Source organism: Lepidochelys olivacea (genome assembly GCF_965140295.1).
Source record: "Lepidochelys olivacea isolate rLepOli2 genome assembly, chromosome: 12".
NCBI classification, from domain to species: domain Eukaryota; kingdom Metazoa; phylum Chordata; order Testudines; family Cheloniidae; genus Lepidochelys; species Lepidochelys olivacea.
Window position 1 is genome coordinate 30325929 of NC_140422.1, and position 27212 is coordinate 30353140.

Consider the following 27212-nt stretch of genomic DNA (forward strand, 5'->3'; position numbering starts at 1 on the left):
TTACCTGTATGCAGACTTGACTTGCATATGCATGCCAGGCACAGTTTAAGTACACTCAAGTGTCCGTCACCTTTTTGCATATGTGCCCTTACAAAAACAGACTCAAGTAACTAGAACAGTGGAGATGCATATTAAAGAAATTCCTAAATTCCTGGCTCCATCTCCCTTGAAACATGAGTTTATACCTCTTGCTAGTTTCATGAAGACTCATCTTTCTCTGATTGGAATTTTTGTTTTTTTTAATTTTTATTTTATCATAGGATTTGAAACTGCAAAGTCTCTTGCACTCCATGGTGCCTATGTCATTCTTGCCTGCAGAAATATGTCGAGAGCCAACAAAGCTGTACAACGCATCCTAGAGGAATGGGTAAGGAAACATATTTTTTTGAACGCTTAGCAAATTCTACTATCTTCAAAACAATGTGCCGTGTACGCTGATGAGTTCATTTTGTGCAGTATATGCTGTTTTATAAATGTTATTTTTCACTTATCAGAATTCAAGAAAACAGCTTTCTTTGTATTGTAATAATCACTTTAGTGCGTAAATGTATTTACAGATGGAACAAAGGAGCTGTGCCATTTTATAATGTGTATGTACGGTTAATTTTAAGCATCATTATACTATGGTTGGAAGGTTATTTTAATGCTAAAAAATTTGAAAGGACTAATGAAGCAAATGCCATTGGTGACAGAGAATTTCATAAGCATTTAAATATGTGCTTAATTATTCTTGAGATTCAGTGTAATGCCCTTGCTCACTATTACTTTGAGAGTTCCATAAAATTCTGCCTATAAGGTGTTTCAAGGAAATCATTTTTGTCTCATAAATACTTATTCTCCTTCGAGTACTATCCCTGTTGGGGCTCCACTTCAGGTGTACATGTGCCTCTTAAGCCCTCAATTGGAGATTTTCTGTTAGCATTGTCCATTCGGCCTATATAACCTCGTGACGTGCTTAGAGGGTACATAGGGCTAAGCAGGTAAACTGCCTTTTATTCCTTCTTCAATGCCTGGGCCTGTGACAGAGCTCTAGTGTGTCCAACTCATGCATGCCTCCTGCTAGGTCTATGATATCAGCGGCCTCAGCTTCTCAACTTGGTACCATGGAGGCAAAAGACTCTTCCTCTGGTACTGGTGGAGCAGGGAGATCCCAAAGCATTTTAAAGAAACACACCACCAGCGGGCCTTAGTACCATCTGTCTCCAAATTGGCACAGTCTATTTCAGACTTACCAATGGTGTCTTCTCACTCTGCTGCATTGGTACTGACAAAATCAAAGCACACACCTTTGGCCCTGGCACCTACACACTCCAAACCAATGGTACCACCCAAGTCAGCTGCTGTGTTGGTACAGACCCACTTGGTACCGCAGGCATTCAGTTACTTCAGAGACTTGTCAGGTTAGACAAGCTGGAGTCCCCACTGCTTATGGGTCTCTGGTTTACCAGCGCTTCACAGTACCGCAGGATTCTCCACCTGTATCTACTGGGTCCCCTCCATCAGAGGACATTGAGGATAGTCTCCTCCTTATCCTCTCCGCATAATTGCAGAAACACATACTTTGACAAAGACCTTCAACCACATCATGGCTACCTCCCTCTCTCCCATATGGACCTCTCCAATGGCTATACTGTGATTCTTGGGTGGTGTATCAACAGTAATTGCCAGACCTCTGGATCCACTGCGCCAGGAAATGATGGTCACACGGTCTCCTCCCAACTTCAGAAGACCTTTGAGGAACAGAAGGCTAGGGGGTGGATGAAGAGACTACCCCTCAAACCCCTATTTTGTCTTCATCTCTGGACAAGGCAGTCACGCCTCCACCACCATAGATGTCTGATAATTTTAATCAATTCCAGGACCTTGTGAAGAGGGTGGTGGAAACCCTCCACATACCTTCTGATGAGGTTAAAGACTCACATCACAAGTTCTTGGATGTTTTGCAGTGGGCAACACCCACCTAGATTGTGCTGCCCATTAATTAAGTGCTCCTGGATCCAGCAAAAACTTTGTGGTTAACTCCTGTTCCCTCCTGCCAACTTGTAAATGGGCAAATAAGGAATATTATGTTCCCCCCAGAGACTTAGAATTTTTGTTTTCCCATCCCCACCAATTCCCTGGTGGTGGATGCCGTAAATGAGTGGGGTGGACAGCATTTTCCCAGGTCTATTCCTTTTATGACAAGGACCAGAAAAGGTTAGAATGTTTTGGATGGAAGGCTTAACTCTTTTGCAACCCTCAGTTTGTGATCTGATACTGATCAGGTGATTGTGGACAAGTATGACTACCTGAATTACAAGTTTGCATCCTTTATTGAATATCTTCCACAGGACCATAGAGAACACTTCTAGGCCAACGTTAAGGAGGGTCAGCTTTTAGCCAGAACCTCTCTTCAGGTATCCTTGGATGTTGCAAAAATGGACAATATTTGACAGACCTTAAAGACAAGAATGAGAGATGATGAGAATGTGTCAAGGAACTATATGGTGAAGATATTCCTGAAAAGCTCAACTAGAGATGAATCAGGTAAACCTGCCAATAATGGATGAAGAAATCATGGCAGCAATAAAAAGTATGTGAATGGAAAAGCACTATGTTGTGATGGTATACTGGCTGAATTGTTTAAAAGCATAGGGGTTGAAAGTTTGTAAGTCCTGTCAGAGGAATGAAGAATATGCTTGAGACAGCAGAATTTCCAAAAGACGTTACAACCTCACTGTGTAGCCAAATCCCCAAAAAGAACAACTCTATGGATTGTAAAGACTACAGAACAGTCAGTCTAACACTTCATGCCTCTAAGATACTTTTGTGAGCAGAATACAAGGAAAGATTGATAAGGAAATAAGCAAACAACAATATGGCTTAAAATGTGGAAAGGGCATACTAAATGCCATTATGAACTTGAAGCTCATATTAGAAAGATCAATTGAAATCGAGAAAACCGTATACTTGTTAGGTATACTTTTATTTGGGAAGTCATTCTTCTCATACAAATTACTTAATATATTAAGATCTGTAGGGATTGATGGATACAAACTGAGTAATAAAACAATTTATATTGGAATCAAAAGGCGATTATAATGGGAAATTGAAATGAAAATCTAGTAGGGATCAAGAGAAGAGTTAGGTTTGTATAATATCACTGACTTTATTCAACACTTGTAGCAAGTTTAGATGAAATTAAGCAGAAGAAGGTATTAAGATGAATGGAAAATGGAATAATATTTGCTATGCAGATGACACGGCACTGTTGGCTGATTCAGAAGAAGGTCTGTGCAGTTAGTGGAGATTATATATTCATATGACAGAGTATGGTCTATCTAAGGTCACATGTGGACAAGTCAAAAACCATGGTGGCATGCAAGGACCCTAGAAAGACATGCAAGATTATAGTGCATAACATAGCCATACAGTAAGTGAGACGTTTTTGCTACTTAGGAAGCATCAATACAAAAGATGGAAGATCAGATACTGAAGTCAGCACCAGAATAGCAACAGCGAAAGAGACATTCTGGAAGAATAAACACCTGAGGAGAAGGAACATAAATCTGAAGACTAAATTCCAACTCTTAAAACCTTGCATTTGGTCTGTGTTAAATTACAGCTGTGAAACATGGGGATTCAAACAATCAATCTGAAATTATGATGTCATAGAAGAACTTTAAAAATATCATTGATAGAGACATGTAATGAAAAAGTATTGGAGATTATTGGAACTCAGCAAATGCTAGTCAGAAATCTTATGAAAAGAAAGATTTGATTTGCAGGGCACATTGTAAGGGCTTCAGCTGGTGATGCAAGTTTACGGGTACTGGAAGGGAAAGTTAATGGATGATGTGATATGCTGGATGAATCAGAAGGACTATTCATCCACTAAGAGATTAGTGGAGGGTCGTATGGAATGTGCTACCGTGATTGCAAACCTCCTTTAGTGGAGATGCCACATAAGAAGAAAAATCATTTCTGGAGCCCAGTTTTTTGAAGAAGGTATTTTGGATTAAAGCTTTCTCTCTCTTGGGCCTGTAAATTCCAAATACTATATTTTAAGGTTTGTTTTTTCCATAGTCCTAACTGAAATGGAAGCTGCCTGTTTTCTTTGTTGCAATAACACCAGTGGAATATCTAAAGGGCCCACTAGAAGATTGTATTTGTGTTACTTTTAAATTTGGCTTTAGATTATCTTCCAGCATCGCTGGATTTTTGAGTAGTCCCTCTTTTGAATTGGTTTGTTCTCTTTCTAAATGTCCATAAGTAAATGTAATTAAATTATTTCAACAGAAGAGTGAAATGACATGAAATAATGGTGAGTGCCTCTTACATATAATTTGCTTTGCACATTTAATTTAAAAAGTACTTTTCCAGAAGTTACCAAAAGTCAGTGAAAGCAACAATTGTTTTTAGTACGTTGTACAGACAACAAGAGTACCAGACTACTTGTGTAAGTACATATATTACCTCACCGAAAGTTAATGAATTGGTAATTGAATGAAGATTACTGTCTTGCTCAAATTACTTAAAAATAAACAAAAAAAACCCCCTACATTTATTTACTAACAGTTCTCAAATTCTAATTGTTCAGAATACAATCTCATCTGTAAACTAGGTAGCTGGAGAACCTTCAATGCATCTTTGTAATGGCTTTGTTGTTTATTGAGAGGCACTAATTAAATTTGATTATTGCACTAATATTGTGGCATTTTGACAGTCCCTCAGATTTATGACTCTGGGAAAATAAACAAATGAAATGCAGGTGCTGGAGCAGAAAGAATAAGTTATTACTGAACTTTAATTACTTGGAGTGTGTAACCAGGAGAGAATTAGTTGGCGAATTACAACTTGCTTAAAATTTACATCAAATTGTAAGCAATCTTGAGGAGAATGGGGGTGGGAGAGAGAAAGAGACACAACACAGTTATCCTAAATAAAAGGGGGAAGATATATTTGTAATACTTAAGTAGATAAAACAGCTTTTAAAAATTCACAAATCTAATGGAAATCTAATGTTTTTTTCTCTGAATATTGTCTATGAATATTTTCAATAATTAATTTTATCTGATTTTTGTTGGAGACACTGCATGTGTGATAATTTTAGAAATTTATACTACTGCTTATGATACTCATATAAAAGTCACAAATGTACCATTATAACAACAAACTTAGTGTGTTTACAAGAGTAGCAAATAAGACACAAACACGTGTAACAGATCTAAGATTTTAGAAAAATGTTTGAGAAATAGTGTGATTAAAGATTTGTATCACACAACTCAGTCAACCTGTGGAACTCATTGTCAGGGGATGTTGTGAAGGCCAAAATTGTAACGGAGTTAAAAAAGAAATAAATAAATTCATGGAGGATAGGTTCATCAATAGCTATTAGTCAAGATGATCAGGGACACAACCCCATGCTCTCTGTGTCCATGTGCCTCTGACTTCCTGATGCTGGGACTGGACGACAGGGCATGGATCACTAAATAATTGCACTGTTCTCTTCATTCCGTCTGATACATCTGGTATCATCCACTGTTGGAAGACAGGATGCTGGGCTATATGGATGATTCATCTGACATAGTGTCACCATTCTTATGTTCTTTTGATACGAATGCATATTTGGGCAGAGTTAAGGTTGTGTGTTCTTCCTTAAGATTCACATTTCTTACTTTGAGTATTTCCCTTTGCAGCCTTTACAGTCTGTTTAATGTAGGGCCAAATACTAAGAGGTCCTGAGCACTTACAACTTCTAATGAACCTGAGAAGTATTCTGCTTATTTTAAAGTAATCAGGAATGTTTAACTACCCGGAACATGAGTAAAGAAACAAATATTTTTGTTTAAAGTTTTGATTTTCTTGTATTGACTTGTTATGTATGTATTACATATCTAAACTTTTTATGGGAAAAATATAATTCTTGTTTAAAAAAATGTGAAGACCTATTATGATACAGAATTCAAAGAAGTAAGTTATGAAGTACAATATGATTAAATGAATTTATGAGAACAACCTGAGTAAAGCCCTTTAACTTCTGGTGTGTTTGATTTATGAGATCATCATCAATAGTGCCATAAAATGTAGGTTCCATTAGTATTAGTAGAGAGCTAGCTTTTTTGTTGGTGTTAGTTTTGTTACTACAAAAGAATCAGTTATTGTTACACAAAAATCAGCTTTAGATTATCTCTTTTTAGTGAATGTTGCAATTCAGATATAAAAGTAAGCTTAAAAAAAATCATGTGGACTGAAAAAAACTTGATCTAAAGGATTTGAGGATAATACTGATGATATCCAGGAAAACAAGGTTCATCAGATCAGCAGTTGCATGCACTGTAAATTAAAAAACCACAGGGGATGACTTGCCTGGTTGTTGAAGACCAATGTAGAAAACCATGAATGTTCTGCTATTTATGTCCAAAATGCTATTTTGTGAAGACTTGGATACCAACTCTGCAATGATCACACTTGAAAACTTGTCAGCTACATTAGGGAACGGTAACTGCATAACATTTAATGTTGTACTTGCGGTATTCTACTTACTTCCTATAGTAAAGTATAGTGAAGTTTAGATAGTACTGCAAATACAGAAATAATTGTCTTATCTGGATACCTAAAGCAACAACTTTTCAAGTGTGGCCATTGTAGCTTTTCTTTTTTAAACCCAAAAGATAAAAAACCAACAACCCCAAACCCACTCACATTTGACGGAATAGTAGTGGAGTATGTTGGTATGGACTGAGAGATATATTGTAAAGGAATCAAACCAAAGACAGACATTTGTTGCTTTATAGTAGATGTCTTGAAAATGAAGTTGCCCATGCACGATAAAGCTCAATATCAGTTTAAAACTGAGTTTGATAATTACTTACTCAGAAGAAAGGAAATTGGAATTTTAGAGCGATAATTAATTTTAATCATAAATTGTCAAACAAATCTCTCCTTGAGTAGTGGAAAGGCCCTAAAGCAGCCAAGAAAGAATATCAATACTTTGCAAAGGAGGAATGATTGTTCCAATTCGCAGCTTAATTGACTTTAAAGCTTAATGAAAAACACTACGGTGCTGTTAGTACACATAGTTGCTCTGATGAACATTGAAATCTATGCTCCAGAAAGAGGAGTTAGGGAGCTTTTTATATTGTATTATTGATGCATTTTTCTAACTGAGTGTAAGCATAACAGTTGGGCAGAGCTACATAGCTCCAGATGTTAACTATATTCTCAAGAAAATTCTTCAAAATGTGGATGAATAAAATATCGTGCAGCCTTTTGTGTTGAGAAACGTACATGTATTTATTCCTATCAGATTTCAGTCTTTTAAGCAGATATTAAAAATAAATGTAACGTTTATTTTTTCTTAACAAAAAGTCTAAAGAAATGTTTCTTTTACTTTTTTCAATATTAAGACAACAGTTACTTCAAATAAAGATTAAATTATTGGCAAACTTAAATTTCTGTTACATGAAGACGCTTATAAGGTATAGATGTAACAAGAGTAGATAAAACATCTAACTCAGAACAGCAAGATAAGTTTGACACTTGCCTCCATCCTTTTCTCAAAGTATTGTCTACCTGGGGGTAACGCCTATAAAGAATGATTGAATGACAGACACTTGCTGATTAAATTATTGTGATTGAAATTAAAACCTGATCTTTAAGCCTTGGCTCTCCAACTGTTACCCAACAGAAATATAGGAAGACAGGAAGCAAGCTGTATGCCCAGGCTTTGTGCATGTGTCCCATTTGCGAGGAATGCATGCAGCACTTTTCATGCAATCTATACATTAGCCTAGTTTTTCAAGGAAAAGGGACTGCTCTGCCAGTTAGTGAGCCTCAGATGTTGATTTGGTTCTGTGAATTGAATATGTACGTTGAAAAGAAATGTTACCTCTATCAAGCCAAAATTCTTGTTCGGCCTTCAGCATCTTGACACCTGTGGATGTTAATCTTGATCTAGAAGATAAAACTCTTGTGACTAGGGTGACCAGTTTTCAGAGTAACAGCCGTGTTAGTCTGTATTCGCAAAAAGAGAAGGAGTACTTGTGGCTCAAGCTGTAGCTCACGAAAGCTTATGCTCAAATAAATTGGTTAGTCTCTAAGGTGCCACAAGTACTCCTTCTCTTTTTAGGGTGACCAGATGTCTCGATTTTATAGGACAGTCCTGATATTCGGGGCTTTGCCTTATATAGGTGCCTATTACCCCCCCACCCCCATCCTGATTTTTCACACTAGCTATGTGGTCACCCTACTTACGACCCATTGTGTGCTACGTCATTGAGCTTCTGTTTTACCCCAAGAATGCCATAAAACCTATATAGTTGTTTTCCTTACCATAGTCCTATGTATAGGATGCCTGTATTAGGAACAATCCACTAAAAATGCTCTAAGTCCTCTGACATGCTCAATTGCGAAAGGGCTCCTTGTGGCTGATTAGCAGTAAGCTATAGAGGTCAGTCATGGATATGAAATAGACTGCTTCTGAAAGCACAGGTAGTTAGTAAAAAGAGTTTGGTAGCTGGGGAGAGACAGCTGATTTGTGGGTACTGTGGGAAGTAGTTGCAACTAAGAATCATTAACTGTTGGGTTCCACAAAATGGCACCAAATGGCACTTTTGTTACATATCTTCTGGCAAACTTTATAATGAATAAAAACTCTCAAAGTAAAATGTTCAAAAAACAAGTATAGGTATTTCAGGTTATTTGACTGCAGAGTAAACTCATTCCTATTAAAATATGAGTTCAGAGGACTGTGGCATCATTTTTGTAATGAGGTATTGCATTGTTACAGAATATGTCATACTCTGTGTTAGAGTACATGCCATCATATTGTAAAATATACTGCTAGTTTTACTACATTGTATCAGTATGGGGGAGGCCTGTTTCTTCAGTGCTCTGAATCTGGCAAACAAGCTGAAGGCTGCAGATAAAGATAGGGAAAAGGGAGAGGATAACTAACAACACATAAGCTTTTTACTTTTTAAAGGCCTGATCCTACTCTCCTTTAAGTTAAAAATCTTTCAGTTGATTTTAGTGCGAGTTAGATGAGAACTGATGTTACTAATGCAATTCTGGCTGAGGCTGGTAATAATCAAATGTCATAACCATCTGAGAGCTGGCTGTGAGCTGGTGAAATGAATTGATTCTTAGTCTAGTTCCTAGTAGCATCTATATTAGTATGTGGTCTATACCACTGACCCTTCCAGTGTTGAGACATAGAGTGTGTGGTTGTAGGGGCTGCTAGTAAAGCCATCTTCCAAGTACAGCTTGTAAATAAATTGTTATGTAGTGATACCCAAGACTCTGAATAGCATTCAAATGTGTTTGCAGCTCTAAGAAAAAATAAGGTTCAAATATACTGTAACACAACCTGCTAATGGAGGAGCAAATTAGCTGCAGTTTTTGAACTTCTGAAGTAATTGATAGGCTTTAGCATTCTAAATTGTATTATGTTTTTGATATTATATATTGGTAATGCAGCTACCCATGCTGATGTTTCTCAGCCTGTCATAGCAACTGGTCATAGCCCTGGTCTACACTAGGACTTTAGGTCGAATTTAGCAAAGTTAAATCGATTTAAACCTGCACCCGTCCACACAGTGAAGCCCTTTATTTCGACTTAAAGGGCTCTTAAAATCGATTTCCTTACTCCACCCCTGACAAGTGGATTAGCGCTTAAATCGACGTTCCTGGCTCGAATTTGGGGTACTGTGGACACAATTCGATGGTATTGGCCTCCGGGAGCTATCCCAGAGTGCTCCATTCTGACCGCTCTGGACAGCACTCTCAACTCAGATGCACTGGCCAGGTAGACAGGAAAAGAACCGCAAACTTTTGAATCTCATTTCCTGTTTGGCCAGCGTGGCAAGCTGCAGGTGACCATGCAGAGCTCATCAGCACAGGTGACCATGATGGAGTCCCAGAATCGCAAAAGAGCTCCAGCATGGACCGAACGGGAGGTACGGGATCTGATCGCTGTTTGGGGAGAGGAATCCATGCTATCAGAACTCCGTTCCAGTTTTCGAAATGCCAAAACCTTTGTGAAAATCTCCCAGGGCATGAAGGACAGAGGCCATAACAGGGACCCGAAGCAGTGCCGCGTGAAACTGAAGGAGCTGAGGCAAGCCTACCAGAAAACCAGAGAGGCGAACAGCCGCTCTGGGTCAGAGCCCCAAACATGCCGCTTCTATGATGAGCTGCATGCCATTTTAGGGGGTTCAGCCACCACTACCCCAGCCGTGTTGTTTGACTCCTTCAATGGAGATGGAGGCAATACGGAAGCAGGTTTTGGGGACGAAGAAGATGATGATGATGAGGAGGTTGTAGATAGCTCACAGCAAGCAAGCGGAGAAACCGGTTTTCCCGACCGCCAGGAACTGTTTCTCACCCTAGACCTGGAGCCAGTACCCCCCCGAACCCACCCAAGGCTGCCTCCTGGACCCAGCAGGCGGAGAAGGGACCTCTGGTGAGTGTACCTTTTAAAATGCTATACATGGTTTAAAAGCAAGCATGTGAAAGGATTACTTTGCCCTGGCATTTGCGGTTCTCCTAGATGTAGTCCTAAAGCCTTTGCAAAAGGTTTCTGGGGAGGGCAGCCTTATTTCGTCCTTCATGGTAGGACACTTTACCACTCCAGGCCAGTAACACGTACTCGGGAATCACTGTAGAACAAAGCATTGCAGTGTATGTTTGCTGGCATTCAACCAAAATCCGTTCTTTATCTCTCTGTGTTATCCTCAGGAGAGTGAGATATAATTCATGGTCACCTGGTTGAAATAGAGTGCTTTTCTTCAGGGACACTCAGAGGTGCCCGTTCCTGCTGGGCTGTTTGCCTGTGGCTGAACAGAAATGTTCCCCGCTGTTAGCCACAGGGAGGGGGGAAGGTTGAGGGGGTAGTCACGCGGTGGGAGGAGGCAAAATGCGACCTTGTAACGAAAGCACATGTGCTATGTATGTAATGTTAACAGCAAGGTTTACCCTGAAAGAGTGTAGCGACTGTTTTATAAAATGTGTCTTTTTAAATACCGCTGTCCCTTTTTTTTTCTCCACCAGCTGCATGTGTTTCAATGATCACAGGATCTTCTCCTTCCCAGAGGCTAGTGAAGCTTAGAAAAAAAAACGCACTCACGATGAAATGTTCTCCGAGCTCATGCTGTCCTCCCACACTGACAGAGCACAGACGAATGTGTGGAGGCAAATAATGTCAGAGTGCAGGAAAGCACAAAATGACCGGGAGGAGAGGTGGCGGGCTGAAGAGAGTAAGTGGCGGGCTGAAGAGAGTAAGTGGTGGGCTGAAGACAGGGCTGAAGCTCAAATGTGGCGGCAGCGTGATGAGAGGAGGCAGGATTCAATGCTGAGGCTGCTGCAGGACCAAACCAGAATGCTCCAGTGTATGGTTGAGCTGCAGCAAAGGCAGCTGGAGCACAGACTGCCACTGCTGCCCCTCTGTAACCAACCGCCCTCCTCCCCAAGTTCCATAGCCTCCACACCCAGACGCCCAAGAACGCGGTGGGGGGGCCTCCGGCCAACCAGCCATTCCACCACAGAGGATTGCCCAAAAAAAAGAAGGCTGTCATTCAATAAATTTTAAAGTTGTAAACTTTTAAAGTGCTGTGCTTAAAGTGCTGTGTGGCATTTTCCTTCCCTCCTCCACCACCCCTCCTGGGATACCTTGGTAGTCATCTCCCTATTTGTGTGATGAATGAATAACGAATGCATGACTGTGAAGCAGCAATGACTTTATTGCCTCTGCAAGCGGTGATTAAAGGGAGGAGGGAAGGGTGGTTAGCTTACAGGGAAGTAGAGTGAACCAAGGGGCGGGGGGTTTCATCAAGGAGAAACAAACAGAACTTTCACACCGTAGCCTGGCCAGTCATGAAACTGGTTTTCAAAGCTTCTCTGATGCGTACCGCGCCCTCCTGTGCTCTTCTAACCGCCCTGGTGTCTGGCTGCGCGTAACCAGCAGCTAGGCGATTTGCCTCAGCCTCCCACCCCGCCATAAACGTCTCCCCCTTACTCTCACAGATATTGTGGAGCACACAGCAAGCAGTAATAACAGTGGGAATATTGGTTTCGCTGAGGTCTAAGCGAGTCAGTAAACTGCGCCAGCGCGCCTTTAAACGTCCAAATGCACATTCTACCACCATTCTGCACTTGCTCAGCCTGTAGTTGAACAGCTCCTGACTACTGTCCAGGCTGCCTGTGTACGGCTTCATGAGCCATGGCATTAAGGGGTAGGCTGGGTCCCCAAGGATACATATAGGCATTTCAACATCCCCAACCGTTATTTTCTGGTCTGGGAATAAAGTCCCTTCCTGCAGCTTTTGAAACAGACCAGAGTTCCTGAAGATGCGAGCATCATGCACCTTTCCCGGCCATCCCACGTTGATGTTGGTGAAACGTCCCTTGTGATCCACCAGAGCTTGCAGCACTATCGAAAAGTACCCCTTGCGGTTTATGTACTCGGCGGCTTGGTGCTCCGGTGCCAAGATAGGGATATGGGTTCCGTCTATAGCCCCACCACAGTTAGGGAATCCCATTGCAGCAAAGCCATCCACTATGACCTGCACATTTCCCAGGGTCACTATCCTTGATATCAGCAGATCTTTGATTGCGTGAGCTACTTGCATCACAGCAGCCCCCACAGTAGATTTGCCCACTCCAAATTGATTCCCAACTGACCGGTAGCTGTCTGGCGTTGCAAGCTTCCACAGGGCTATCGCCACTCGCTTCTCAACTGTGAGGGCTGCTCTCATCCTGGTATTCATGCGCTTCAGGGCAGGGGAAAGCAAGTCACAAAGTTCCATGAAAGTGCCCTTACGCATGCGAAAGTTTCGCAGCCACTGGGAATCGTCCCAGACCTGCAACACTATGCGGTCCCACCAGTCTGTGCTTGTTTCCCGAGCCCAGAATCGGCGTTCCACAGCATGAACCTGCCCCATTAGCACCATGATGCATGCATTGTCAGGGCCCATGCTTTCAGAGAAATCTGTGTCCATGTCCTGATCACTCACGGGACCGCGCTGACGTCGCCTCCTCGCCCGGTATCGCGTTGCCATGTTCTGGTGCTGCATATACTGCTGGATAATGCGTGTGGTGGTTGATGTGCTCCTAATTGCCAAAATGAGCTCAGCGGCCTCCATGCTTGCCTTGGTATGGCGTCCGCACAGAAAAAAGGCGCGGAACGATTGTCTGCCGTTGCTCTGACGGAGGGAGGGGCGACTGACGACACGGCTTACAGGGTTGGCTTCAGGGAGCTAAAATCAACAAAGGGTGTGCCTGTACATCAAGGAGTATTTCAGGCAGGACTGCACGGAGGGTTCCAATAAGAAATGGTGCACCTAAGTTATCGTTGTTATTGGAACAAGGAGGTTAGCCTGGCCTCTGATTGATACATGGCTAGATTTACCTCGCTGCACCTTCTCTGTGAGTGACTGCAGTGTGATCTAGACGGGAGGAGGAAAAGGAGTACAAAACAAATCTGGTCTATTTCTTGTTCTGACCCACTCCATCTATCTTTTACATCTTTGGCTGGCAGCAGACGGTGCAGAAGGACTGCATGCCATCCACATCTCATGGCTGCTTGGCAGAAGATGGTACAGTACGACTGCTAGCCATCTTCATCTCTTGCCTGCCTGGCATAAGATGGTACAATACGACTGCTAGCAATCCTCATCTCTTGCCTGCCTGGCATAAGATGGTACAGTACGACTGCTAGCAATCCTCATCTCTTGCCTGCCTGGCATAAGATGGTACAGTACGACTGCTAGCAGTCCGTATCGCCTGCCCGCTCACCATAAGACGGTTCAATAGGACTGCAGGACTAAAGAGAATGACCTGGTCAAGTCACTCCAAATTTAGTCCCTGCGCCCATGTCTGCCCAGGTGCTCCCAGCCGACGTGGCCAGGAGCACCTCGGACACGACGAGGACGACTACCAATCGTATTGCACCGTCTGCTGCCAGAAGGCAATGGGTTGCTGCTACTGTGCAGCAAAGCCGTACCGCGTCTGCCAGCACCCAGGAGACATAGGGTGACGGTTACCTGAGCTGGCTCCATGCTTGCCGTGGTATGGTGTCTGCACAGGTAACTCATGAAAAAAGGCGCGAAATGATTGTCTGCCCTTGCTTTCACGGAGGGAGGGAGGGAACGGGGGCCTGACGACACGTACCTAGAACCACCCGCGACAATGTTTTAGCCCCATCAGAGTGCTCCATTGTGAGTGCTCTGGACAGCACTCTCAGATGCCCGATTGTTTGCCATTGCTCTGACGCTGGGAGGGGCGCTTACAGGGTTGGCTTCAGGGAGTTAAAATCAACAAAGGGGGTGGCTTTACATCAAGGAGTATTTCAGGCAGGACTTCACGGAGGGTTCCAATAAGAAATGGTGCACCTAAGTTATTGTCGTTATTGGAACAAGAAGGTTAGCCTGGCCTCTGATTGATACATGGCTAGATTTACCTCGCTGCACCTTCTCTGTAAGTGACTGCAGTGTGATCTAGAAGAATGAGTCCCCTAGACAGGGGAGGGGGGGAAGCAAATCTGGTCTATTTCTTGTTTTGATCCACTCCATCTATCTTTTACATCTTTGGCTGGCAGCAGACGGTGCAGAAGGACTGCATGCCATCCACATCTCATGGCTGCTTGGCAGAAGATGGTACAGTACGACTGCTAGCAGTCCGTATCGCCTGCCCGCTCACCATGAGACGGTTCAATAGGACTGACTGCAGGACTAAAGAGAGTGACCTGCTCAAGTCACTCCAAATTTAGTCCCTGCGCCCATGTCTGCCCAGGCGCTCCTGATCGACCTCACAGAGGCGACCAGGAGCACCTCAGACATGACGATGACGGCTACCAATCGTACTGTACCGTCTGCTGCCACAAGGCAAGGGGTTGCTGCTCCTGTGTAGCAATGCCGTACCGCGTCTGCCAGCACCCAGGAGACATAGGGTGACGGTTACCTGAGCGGGCTCCATGCTTGCCGTGGTATGGCGTCTGCACAGGTAACTCAGGAAAAAAGGCGCGAAATGATTGTCTGCCCTTGCTTTCACGGGGGGAGGGAGGGAACGGGGGCCTGACAATATGTACCCAGAACCACCCACGACAATGTTTTAGCCCCATCAGGCATTGGGATATCAACCCAGAATTCCAATGGGCAGCGGAGACTGCGGGAACTGTGGGATAGCTACCCACAGTGCAACGCTCCGGAAGTCGACGCTTGCCTCGGTACTGTGGAAGCGCTCCGCCAAGTTAATGCACTTAATGCACTTAGAGCATTTTCTGTGGGGACACACACACTCGAATATATAAAAGCGATTTCTAAAAAACCGACTTCTATAAATTCGACCTAATTTCGTAGTGTAGACATACCTTTGATAGATTTCTGCAGTGATAACATCTCTACATTCTTCTTGCCAGGCACACACCTTTTTAACAGCAACTAATTTAGTAACTGACAATAGCAAGAGGGGTTGTTTTTTTTTGTAATGATTTGAAAGAAATTTATATGTAAAAGCAAATGGATGAATTAAAAACATTAAATAGCTTCACCACCATCCACATGGATGAATTGTTGAGATCTATTTTTTTCTTGCACTATAAACATATGGCATGAATTTGCTGCTCTCATTACAGATGCTGAGAGAAGGGAAAGACAAATATTTATATTACATTCATGTTTTACAGTAAAAACACTGTTCAGTTTGTTTATACAGTTCCACTGTTACAGTTTTTATGGTTGGTAATGAAACCACTGTAAAACAGAGTCTGAATTATATAGCAGATGTGTTAAGGCCCTTGCATTCAGAAAGATGCCCAACATTGAATAGTTATCATTTCTATAGAATCAATCTACTGACTACAGCTGAACTATTTCAGACCTTTGTCGACATGTACAGTTAGCCTTGTACCATTATTGTAGTAACGATGTAGTTTTATTATCCAAATACATTGATATTTTACAAGAATAACATTTTATGAACTATAAAGCAGACTTCTAGTCACTGTGAGTGGGTGCGGGAGGCTTTAAAGGATTTGGTAGGCATTTTCCAGTCATTTAAGACCTCATATGGCTTCCATTTTCATTAAACATTATGAATGCATTCCAAATGTTTAATTAATATAACATCTTCCTCTTTATTCACTTTAATTTCTTGCCACGGTTATGAGAACTTGGAAGTGTTTTGATTCTTTTTCAGTTGATAAAGAACTGTTATTCCAAAGAATGTGTGTGCTAAATACATGAATTATTAAAAACAAAAAATATTTCTTAGAAGTTAGTTTTTCACTGTGTTTATGTATTTGAAAGTATCAGTAGAAAATATCTAGTCAGTTACCTTTCCACTAATACCCTTTTTATACAATCTACCTACAGCCAAAAATATACACTGTTGATTTCAGATTTATAGAAGTTATTAATATTATTTCTATAGTGCCAGAGGTTTGCCTGGTACTGTAAAGACAAACCCTGTAGAAACAGCTTATGTTCCTGCCCGAAAGCGTTTACTATCTCAGTTCTAGATGCTACAAGCACTTATTGCTAAATGTAGTGCTTCCTATCATGAGTGGTCACACTGGCTCCAGTTGCACTGTTCATGGTAGCGAGCACTGTGCTTAGTGTTAAATGGTATCAGTACTTGGCCCTTATTCGGTAAACAAAAGGTTAGGAAAAGAAATGGGGTCTGCATTTTTTAGTTTAGTTTCTTGTAGTTCCAAGGCTTTTTGTCAAAACTTATCAGAGATCACTGCAGAAATGGTTTAACAGTGGCTGGCAAGCTGAAAGAAGAGCATAAAAGGGGACTTTGAAGAATTTGAAGTGGCTAGGCACAGTGGAGGGCGGGATTGTTCTCTGCATAAGAAATAGTATTCAGAATGGCTGGTGATGTGAGTGGTTGAAGCAGAGAGCCCTTTATAAGGTGGGAAGACTTGGGTGAGGGAATAGTATGATCTTTGGGAAGAGAAAAAGGAAGGGGCAGCACAGGGAAGAACACTGAAGCTGAGGATGAGGAGTGTCCTGTGGAAAGAAACAGGAAGTGTGTTGGAAGGGTTTTAGCAGAGAAGAAGAATGATTGAAATGGTGGCAAAGGAAAATAGTTGTGGGTGGGGTAGGTTGACTGGATTAGTAAAAGGGGCAGAGATGATGGGTAGGGAGATTCGACTGCGGTGGTTGCAATAGTCCTAGTGGAAGAAATGAGGGTGTGATGTCTCACAACAGTAGGGGGTGCTAGTTCCAAACCAAATGTACCCCAGGACCAAGTGTACTCTAAGATAGTCTCATGAACAGAAGGGTGAATTCTGGGCATATCTGCCTTATGTCTTCTTCATCCATGTGTGACCTCTGGGAAATATAGGCAAAAGAAAGCAGGGGGTTCATTCTGAAAGGAACACCGAGCACTCCCTTCCAAAATGTCCAAGAGAGCCAACCTGCAGCATCCTGTCAGTTTGAATTTCACAAAGCCCTGCTGACCTATGAAGGCACCAGCCTGTTTTGTGTCCTAATGGAGGTATTATCTAGTCAGGTTCAGGAGGTGTTATTTCCCTGAAATGGTCAGCGTCCCTCTTAATTGTGAAGGGGTATCCAACGATTTTGTCCCACCTGGTGTCTTTCTGCCAAGGTCAGCAAAAATATCCCATTGCATTCTGGGCTTTTCACATGCAGTGCACAGAAGGAAGTTAGTAGGGTGACAATAGAAGGAGATTCACCTTGGTAGTTTAATAACATCTTGACTAAGGGATAGTCCAGAATAGTAAATTCTGCCTTGGTCTCCTGCTGTAATTTTGGATTTCTAGGTTACTCTACACTGTATGTCAACCTCTAACTGCTCTAGCCATAATCCCATTGCCAACTAATGAAAACAAAAGTGCTGTTCCATGGCTGTGAAGTTAGTGTTATATTTAATTAGTGTAAAATACAGCTTTTCATATAATAGCGTGTACATTTTTAACCTGCCATAATATTGTAATTGGAAACAAATCATCTGAAGTTGTCTTCCTACTCATCTTCTACTATCTCAGTGCACGTCTCAAAAATGTCTGAAATGTAATTTTAAGAAATATTCGCAGTGCCCCTCTCCCATATTTTTGGTATGTTCTCCAATCAGCAGAAACTGATACACATTACATTTTGCAGGAGAGGGATAATTTGTTCATGATTTTACTAAAACACTGTTCTTCTTGATACAATTTCAGTGTTCTTCATTGCAAAAACAAACAACCCACCCTCAGCATCCAGGAAACTGGCAAAACATAACATGAGAGAATACTGCCAGCAAATCACTCAGCCATGACTAGTTTTTGCCAAGCGTTCCAAAAATAGGTGTCTAAAGCTGGGCTTCTAAATTCATGTTTAGGCTCCCAAGTAAATTGCTTAGCACTTTTGAAAAAATCAGGCCATCAGCTGCTTCAGTTAAAACTAATGGAAACTGCTGGCTGTTCTGCACTTCTGAGAATCAGGCCTAACTTTAGATGTCTGCTTTTAAATCTTGGCCTTTCTGTATTCACATAGCCTTGCTTACAGATATGTGTAGATAAGCTTCACAGATAAGTTTTACAGATACACAGAATATAGCAGAATCCTGTTTGTCTGAATCTTTCCTTCCATAAACTCCCTTTGTCTAATTGCTTTTCCCACAGTATACATTGTTGGTACGGAAAAACCCTTTGTTTGTATATACTCCATGTCATGTATTCTTTTCACATAAATAGAATTCGACTCTCATTACACTTGTAGAACTAAGTTTTGAAAATAAGTTAAACTGGCTTGATTGTAAATTTTTAACCATCCCCACAATTACTCTGATTGTGATGTGAGCATGTAATATATTCCATTAATAAAAAAGGCAAGCTTAGCTTATGGTAAATACACTACTAAGTGTTTATAGTACATTTTATATTTTACATGATTCCCTTTATAATTCTGCTTATCTTTTCATTCGAATTCCCTGAAGGACATATAAAAGAACCCCTAAAGAGAGTAATTACTTCTCTACTCCTTAACCAAGGCTCCTTTTGCAAAAAGAAATCTGAGCTGCTTTTTAAAGAAGGGAGTTTTAAATAAAAATGCAAATAAGCTGCTTTGTAACCACATTAATTACCCACCTAGCCTCCTATTACCATGTTTGTATTGTTTGCAAACACTATTTACAGTCGTGTGGAAATTAACATTACTGGTCCTGAGGAAAGATTGTTGGTGGTGGATTGTGCTTTGGAACCAATTAGAGTGAATCTTGTCTCCATTGAGACTCATGGGGAATAGCATAGCCTTGCAATGTCAAATAATAACATTAACTTAGACTACACAGGCATAGTGCTGTAATTATATTATTGGCCCTGTTTTGCTTCTGCATTGAATTTCTCTGTCTGCATTTTAAAACCAGCAGGCTGCAGAGTTTGTTGCTAATGATTTAATATGTACTGTGATAACTTTTGATGAAAGTCATTGTGAAATCCAGTGGGTCACTTTATCACCAAACTGATTCTTTGTTTTCCTTTATAAAACAATGCCAAAACTAGCATCTATGTTGAAGACTTCATAGGTTTCCATATAATTAATTCCCAAACTGACAAACAAATTTGCTAGTTTATTTCATATTGTGAGTGAATAGGATGGAATGTGTGACAGGGTACCAGTAAAGCAGTATATTCACACAGTGAAAATGGATTTTCTCACTGTCCTTTGCACATTTACACAAAGAAACAAAATGTTTGTTAGTATAATGCTGACAGACCCCAGTCATCCGCAGGCAGGATCGAAGTGGGGATCTGTGGAGCTTAGTGCATGAGCCTTTACTGCATGAGCTAAAAGCCAACTGGCTGTTAGCTAAGGCTGTAGAGCAGACTCATTTTAACTCTCTCTCTCTCTAAGTGGCTACTAGTTGGGACAGAACACTACACTACAGGAGGTGTGTGGGTTACATTAGCAAAATATAATTGTGAGCTGGAAACTGCAACACAAACTTTTTGATAAAGTATCTTTTAGGCTTTCTCTTCTTTTTTTCCCTTTTCCCTTTCTATTTTTTATAAATATGTCATGGACCTTCAATCATTTTGACATAAAAAAGTTCATTTGAAAAAAAGAAAATGATGCAAGTGTGACTCTGTCTTCTATGTTTTAGGAGTTAGAAGTAGAGCTATGGACAAATCCCACAGGGTTCATGCAAATGGGTCATACAAAGTAGACCCTCCATGATTTGCACCCTAAAAGATTTCCTCTTCTCTCTAGGCTTTTATTCATACCCACCAATGTGGTAGAAGAGCCCCTCCAGATAGCCAATAAACTTTTCTGATTATGGATCTTGTTCTGCTTGTCTTTAAAACACCATTGTGTACATCTCTGGTGCTATTAAAAACCGTATGGCTGTGGTTTAAAAATTAAAAAACCCTACTTAATGTTTTTCTCCTTCAGTGACTTCTGTATCAGTTCTGCTCTAATCACAAGCATTTAAATACTCCTCCACAACAGATAGAAGCACTGTACCATGCTGGAGCAATATTTCAGTACTGAAAGAGGAAAGAGTGTAACTTATGACTTAATGAATCACCAGCATTACTTCTTATAGCACCCAGGGCTTGACTTGGGGGCACTCATCCAACAGCTAATGGGCTTCCTGATCTTCCTCAGCTTATCTAAGATCAGAGCTCCAGGTTGTATGGCTGCTGACCAGTGTATACATAAATTACCTAAAACACCCATAGGAACACTATTCAAGAAGGAGGCATAACCAAAAATATAAACAGTGGTAAAATGTTATGCAAAATGTCTGCTTAGAGGCAACTGTTAGCTTTGTCAGTCTGTCTAAGCTATTTCTTTCTATGACTGAGGAGTTGAAGCACTGTGTAACTTCACTAAGTTTGTAATCAGTTTGCCATCATTTTATCTCCTCTCTGCATGACGGGAAGTACTACAGAATTTTACTTGTGCAGACCTTTTTTTAAGAGCCTATCACCTTTGTCTCCATTCTCTCATTTCACAATCCCTACTGTTAGCTGACAGGATTGCTTTTCCTTACTTGATAATCTTTTGTTGGCAGCACATGGTACAACTGTCATTTGTTAAGTGTTTATGCAGTACATAGCACAATGAGGCCCAACCTGATTGTGGATTTTAGGCACTTCTGCAATATAAATGTTGATTAATGATAATTAATGGTAGCATCTCATCAATAATAGCTGCTCACTTAATTCAATGTGTTAAGGCGGGGGGAGGGGGTAGTCAGTTATTTGTCGTCAAGATCCAAATGTCTTGGGCAAGGTCCTGACTCCAGTAAAAATAACAATAATGATAAGAATAAGTAAATTGAACAAACCCCAAAATCTTTAAAGTGTCTGGCGATCCACCTGACTACCCGTTGGTTAAGGTGTTTTGGCATGCAGAATGGTTTCTTTATGGCACATAGTGATATTGTCATGAAGGAATGCACTGTTGCTCTGTAAGTGCACTTCACAAGTGGCTGTAAAGATAAGGTGTACCTGAGTGGTGTATGTGTTCTTCTGGATAGTACCACATTATTTTAGCTAGGGTCCAAAGCCAATTGAAATCAATCAGTGTCTTTCCTTTTACTTCAGTGGGCTTTGGATCAGGCCCTAGATATGTTAAACATGGAGAAAGATTTGTCTTTAAGGGGCCAGATTTTTAGTATATAGCTGCCACTCATGCATATGCTTAACTTGCATGTCCAAGTAAGGTATGCACAGATCCCATCTTGCTCATGTGCAAACCTCCATGCATTCATGCAAGTTTGGCACTTGCGAAATAATGTATGCACTTTTGCATGCTTGTTTTTGAAAATCTGGCATTGTTATTAGGTCTGCCTTTATTTGAGCTGCATTGAGGGGGTCTGTCTGATGTATAACTGTCCGTTCATTATGAAATGAGGTAATTTAAAAATCTTTATGTTGCTCCTTTCTGGTTTTTGTGCTGGAAGGAAGCACTTCATGTATATGCATTTCTGATTGTGCTATTGGGGAAAATAGTCATTATTTCTGAATACAATTTATGTTGTTAAAAATTCATTCTCATTTTACTTGTGACGTGCCAGGTGAGCATTCTGAACCAGAATAGATTGCTTATAATGCTAACCTTACAATTAAAAGGTAAACGTTTACTTTGGTGTTTTCTAAATGGCAACTCTTGTTCCTTCAGCTATACTTTATTTGAAGAGGGAAAGCTAGATTGAAAATGCAGTCTAAATGTTGCAATCTTTGCACTAAGCCTCTATTAATTTAGTCCTGGTAAAGATTCTCAGTGCATCATTTTGCAGGAACAGCTTTATTACTCAATATATAACTTTATAAGGAGGTGGTAAAAATAAGTTATAGTATGCTGAGCTTGTTCATAGTTTTTCTTTTCCTTATTTCATTTGAGATCACTGAGATACAGGATAAACTTTAAAATTAAACTTTGATCATTACATAAAAATATTAAATTCCTGGAACAGAAGGATTGCCTTGTGGTTAAGGGATTGAGACTTGAGTTTATCTCTCAGCTCTGCCACAGGCTTCCTGTTTGACCTTGGGCAAATCACCTCATTTCTTTGTGCCTAGGTTCCAACATGTATAAAGTGGGGATAATAATACTCCCATATAAGTCCATCTCTCCCCACCCTCCGCCTTTGTTTGTCAGGTCTATTTAAATTGTATTTTAGGAGAAGATTTGCCACTAGACTGCGGGGTGCAGTGGGCAGTCTTCTATGCCTCATCTGTGGGAAGGTTTGCTTCACTTTAGCAGATAAATTATTTGAGGAAACTGTCAGATTTTTTCTTTCTCTGTATCATGATGGGATGTCTCTAGCCACCCAGGATATGGCTTAATACCAGAAGTGCAGATGACTTCACATGAACAATATTGAGTTCCAGCAGCTCCCCATTCAGACTGTTCACATTAGGTAAAATTCACAGAGTGGTGAGGGCCGGCACAAGAAACTGCACCCCACTTAATCTCCTCTTAAACTCCAAGCTTGGTCTTTAGAGGATTTAATTGGAACAGAGTGAATGGTACGGTATTGTGTGGCATGGAGTGAATTCCACCCAATGACTTTTTAGGGTATGTGTTCAGTGCAAAGTTAACTTTGATTGGCACCTGGGTCTGGGACCCTGGTTTCACCTAGCCTGGGTGCGAGCAGCAGCACTGCAAAGCAACGCTCACATTACTGTGTCCTTGGTGGTGCTGTGCTCACCTGTGTATGTCACTAGAACATTGTATTGCTCAGATTGTTCCCCAGTTAACTGTGGGAGAATTTGTCTTTCCTGGGCACGCAGAAGAATTGTGGGAAGGAATTGGAGGATTGTCAACACTTGGGTATGGTAGCCTGTGTCCGCACTGCAAAATGGGTGGATTACCAGCCCCTGTGAAAGGAACACCTGGGTGTTAGTCTGTACTGAGGATGGGTGAAATAGCCCCATCTGAAAACACCACTAAACTTGGATCAGAGGTATGGTGTGTGGATGAGAGGGAGATGAGGTGCAACACCTGAGTAAGAGCCTGGGTCCATGTCTACACTACAGGTACTATAACAGCATAGCTATGGGGTAGGTAGCTGTGCCAGCCTACCCCCATAGGGATCCAGCATACAGCGATGGAAGGGGTTTTTCTACCTCTGTAGGAACTCCAACTCCTTGAGTGATATTAGCTAGATCAATGGACGTATTCTTCTATCAACCTAGGCCAGATTAGGTCTGGCACTCGGGGCTGTGGATTTTTCATACCTCTCAGCACTCTAGGTATGTCGACTTAAGTTTTAACTGTAGAACAGGGCTGGGTTACTTCTGCAGCAGGGACATACTCTTAGGCCTTGTCTACACTAGAAGCACTTTGGCAGTATAGTTATATCAGCAAAGCACTCCTATGGGATGCAGTTTGTCAACAAACCTGCTTTTGCCAGCGTAGCATATTTCAGTCCCCTCTTAGCAAAATAAGCTATACCAGTTTAAGCATAGTTTTGCCAGTATAAATTTGGCTACACTAGGGCATTTTTGGTGGCACAGCTGTGTCAGTCAAGGATCACACCTCCTCACCCCCCAACTGACATAGTTATACCAGCAAAAGTCTGTGGAGTAAATCTGGCCTTATAGCCTTCTGCACTCCTTGAGTGCCATATCACAGTCCCCTTGAACTCTATGGTAAAACTGTCATTGACTTTAATGGAAACAGCATTTGGCCTTTTAAGAAGGTGTCAAGTATTGTTTACTTTGATAAGTGCTGTCAGGCAGGGTCACATAACATTAAGTGCTGAGAGGTCCCACCTCTATTGTGCTAGGCACTGTACAAACAAAGGTGGTCTCTGCCCCTAAGAACTTGCAATCTGAGGCTAGGAATAAGGTATACTGGCAAAAGTGCAAGTTTTCTGTTATGAGATCCATCCTCACTAGGAGAGCTTTGCCAGGATAGTATACCCATATAGCCCAGCCTAAACTCTGTATATGCACAATTCTTTCTGCTCAGAATTGTAAAGTTTATTCTCCAGGTTGCTTGCTCCCAAAAGAATAATTTTTCATCTGTGGTGGAATTTCCACCATGCAGGAGACCAGCACAAAGCCTACACAAAACATCTGAACCCTCAAAATAGAACATCAGTGGGATTTAATTGATGCATGGGCCTCGGGGTTCCCCCCTGCACAGGGGACGCATTTCACCTCTAAAGCATGGAGGACTGGGAACTTTTAGATTTCATCTGAGGTTTTTGTTCCAAGTAATGACTCTAAAAGGTGACCTGTTAATGAGCTCATGTAATGGCCTCAATTGCATATTCTAATATGTACTTTAAATATTAAAAAATATACTTATTGAAAGTTATATTCCCTGTTATTGCACTTAGTAAAATGAAAGGCAACCCCACAAAATGGATATGTTATAAAAATGATACAATATTTGATTTTATTTTCAGGAGCTGCTCCTTAATTTTGTCATGTTGAATATGTTATGGTTGCAAACGAAGACATAAATAAATATATGCATTCATTTCTAATTAATTTGTGTAATTACATTTTATAATCTAGGTGTTTGCAAAGCAGAACATGGTACACCTCATTTACTGTGTTTTGTAGCTAGTAAAAAAATAGAATGAAATAAATCTTGAAACTAACCTTAATTGTAGGTATAGATTAGTTGTAAATTATATCTTTATTTTTAATTTTGCAGTGTTGCAGATTTGGAGAACATACCAATTAGTGTAGTTATTCGAAGTAATGACAAGTTAATTACTGTAAAGGCTATTTGCTGTTTCTCTGACAATTAAAAACACAACACTGACTTAAGATTTTTTTCAAAAGTACAGCTAGAAATAAAAACAAATAAGAAACTGGGTGAAGATAATAAAAACCGACTATAGGTAACATAGTATAGGTAACAGTTCAAATTTTAAGGGGATCTATGCATTATTCAAAATCATAACATAAATATATGAACTGATTATAGTAAGAAGGAAAAAACACCTAACTAAAAGACTTAAGTAAAAACTCATTTGTAATGAAACCTTTATAAATGTGGATACAAATGCAGTGATTTTATAGTAAACATCCATATTTTACTCTATATTAGTATATCACTTGCAAAAAAGGCAATTTTGCTAGTTTTATCTGAAACTGTTTACTATACATCTACTGCTGCTTAGGTTTGTTCAATGAGGCCCCTGTTACTTTCCAACACATCTCATGCTAATTGTTAGACATCCATGTCAGTACTGCTTCTTTTGTACCTAAGGCAATAAGTGTTTGTTTCTATGAATATGTTTAAAGAGTAAAAAATGCCTATGGTCCAAAGCAGAATGTTTTCCTTTCTGATGAACAGTAGTAAATCCTACCATTTTGAAAGCTGTATAGTATACCAATGAGAAATGGACTGATTCACAATATTTCCTTGTACATGCATAGTGCAAGAGTTATTAATACTTTGGGCTTCAAAGATCTCACTCTAGAATAACTTTTAAATGCAATATTTCATTCCTTTAGGTGAAACTAAATTGTTGTTTTTGCTTGTGAAATTGCCTGTATAACTTAGAACGAATAATTGTGCACAAATATGTCTACAGTGTATTTGGGAAAAATGTTCTGGATAGCATTTAGATAGAGCAATATGTGTATTCTTCAGTCCACAGGTGTGACACTCACAATATATTTAACCAAAGGTTCTCCATTAGGATCTGCTACTTGGACCACCTTAGACTATTTGGAGTCCCCTTCAAAAGATATAAATGAGAGTGGAGTTACAGGCGCAGGGATCTATACTAGTGAATCCAGATACAGGATAGAGGCCTTATAGGTTTCATGTCTTGCACTCATAAACAGGCAGTAGAATGGTATTTTTTTCCTATTCTTTCTGAAGAATGGTCAAGCAAAGAAAAAGAGACATTTTTCAGAAACAGCAGATGCTACTGAAAGATAGGGGGAGTATTCCTGAGGGAGGTTTTGAGGGGAAACCCCACCCCACAACATTAGTGATGTTGAGAAAAATGACACCTAAGCCGTAAAGACCAAGACATTCCGGTTCATCTATTTTGTCATGTTATGACAGAAATCATTACAAGCTTGATAGGTTTATTTATAAAGACTTGCTTCAGTATTCAAATTACATCTATTGCAGCATTCCTTATTTCAAGCCGGGCTGTGGATCAAGATGAAAGAAAAATTAAATTGTATATTGAAGAGCTGTTAATTGAACTGCATTGCATTTAGCAAGGGAGCATCAGCTTCAGGCAGTCAATACTACAGAGAATTTTGAATCTACTGCATCACTAGATTGTCAGTTTGTATTGGAGAATGCAAACAGACTGCTTGGCTTGGTGATAAAGCCCTGGAAACTTTTAAGTTGTTGAGGGGAGGAAATGTTATTTTGCTGTGATATGTTGTGACAAAGTTTGTGATGGAACTAACTGCTGCATATTTATACTGGGTGTTAACGAGCACTTGCTCTTTTGTTGCTAAATCCTATTTAAGTATCCATTCTAGAAGTTTGTACAGATTCTAATATTTTTTTATATGTTGATAAATTTCTCTGTAGCCAAAATTCGGAAGCATTCCAGAGTAGGCACAAATGTTACTACATAATTTGAAGGGTGTTGAATGTCTCATTTAAAAATATTAGTTCACTCTAGATTTAATTCTAAAAAGTAGCATATCAAAAAGCTTTAGAAAAATGTTATCTACTTTTCCTATGGCCACGTTAATTTCTTTTTGTTGTACATTTATAGTTAAAGATTTTCTTTTAACAGCTGAATTATTTAAACATGTCTTTTGGGATAAAGTG

The 27212-nt window shown here is 40.5% G+C and overlaps 1 protein-coding gene across 3 annotated transcripts in view; it reads left to right on the forward strand.

Moving 5' to 3' along the window:
- The window catches only part of WWOX (WW domain containing oxidoreductase), a 689035-nt gene that overhangs the window by 40535 nt on the left and 621288 nt on the right, over window positions 1-27212 (forward strand). For all 3 annotated transcript variants that reach the window (XM_084644383.1, XM_084644382.1, XM_084644381.1), the window contains exon 5: window positions 261-367. In XM_084644383.1, coding sequence (XP_084500509.1) covers window positions 261-367 — 107 coding nt within the window. The remainder of the gene's footprint in view (window positions 1-260; window positions 368-27212) is intronic.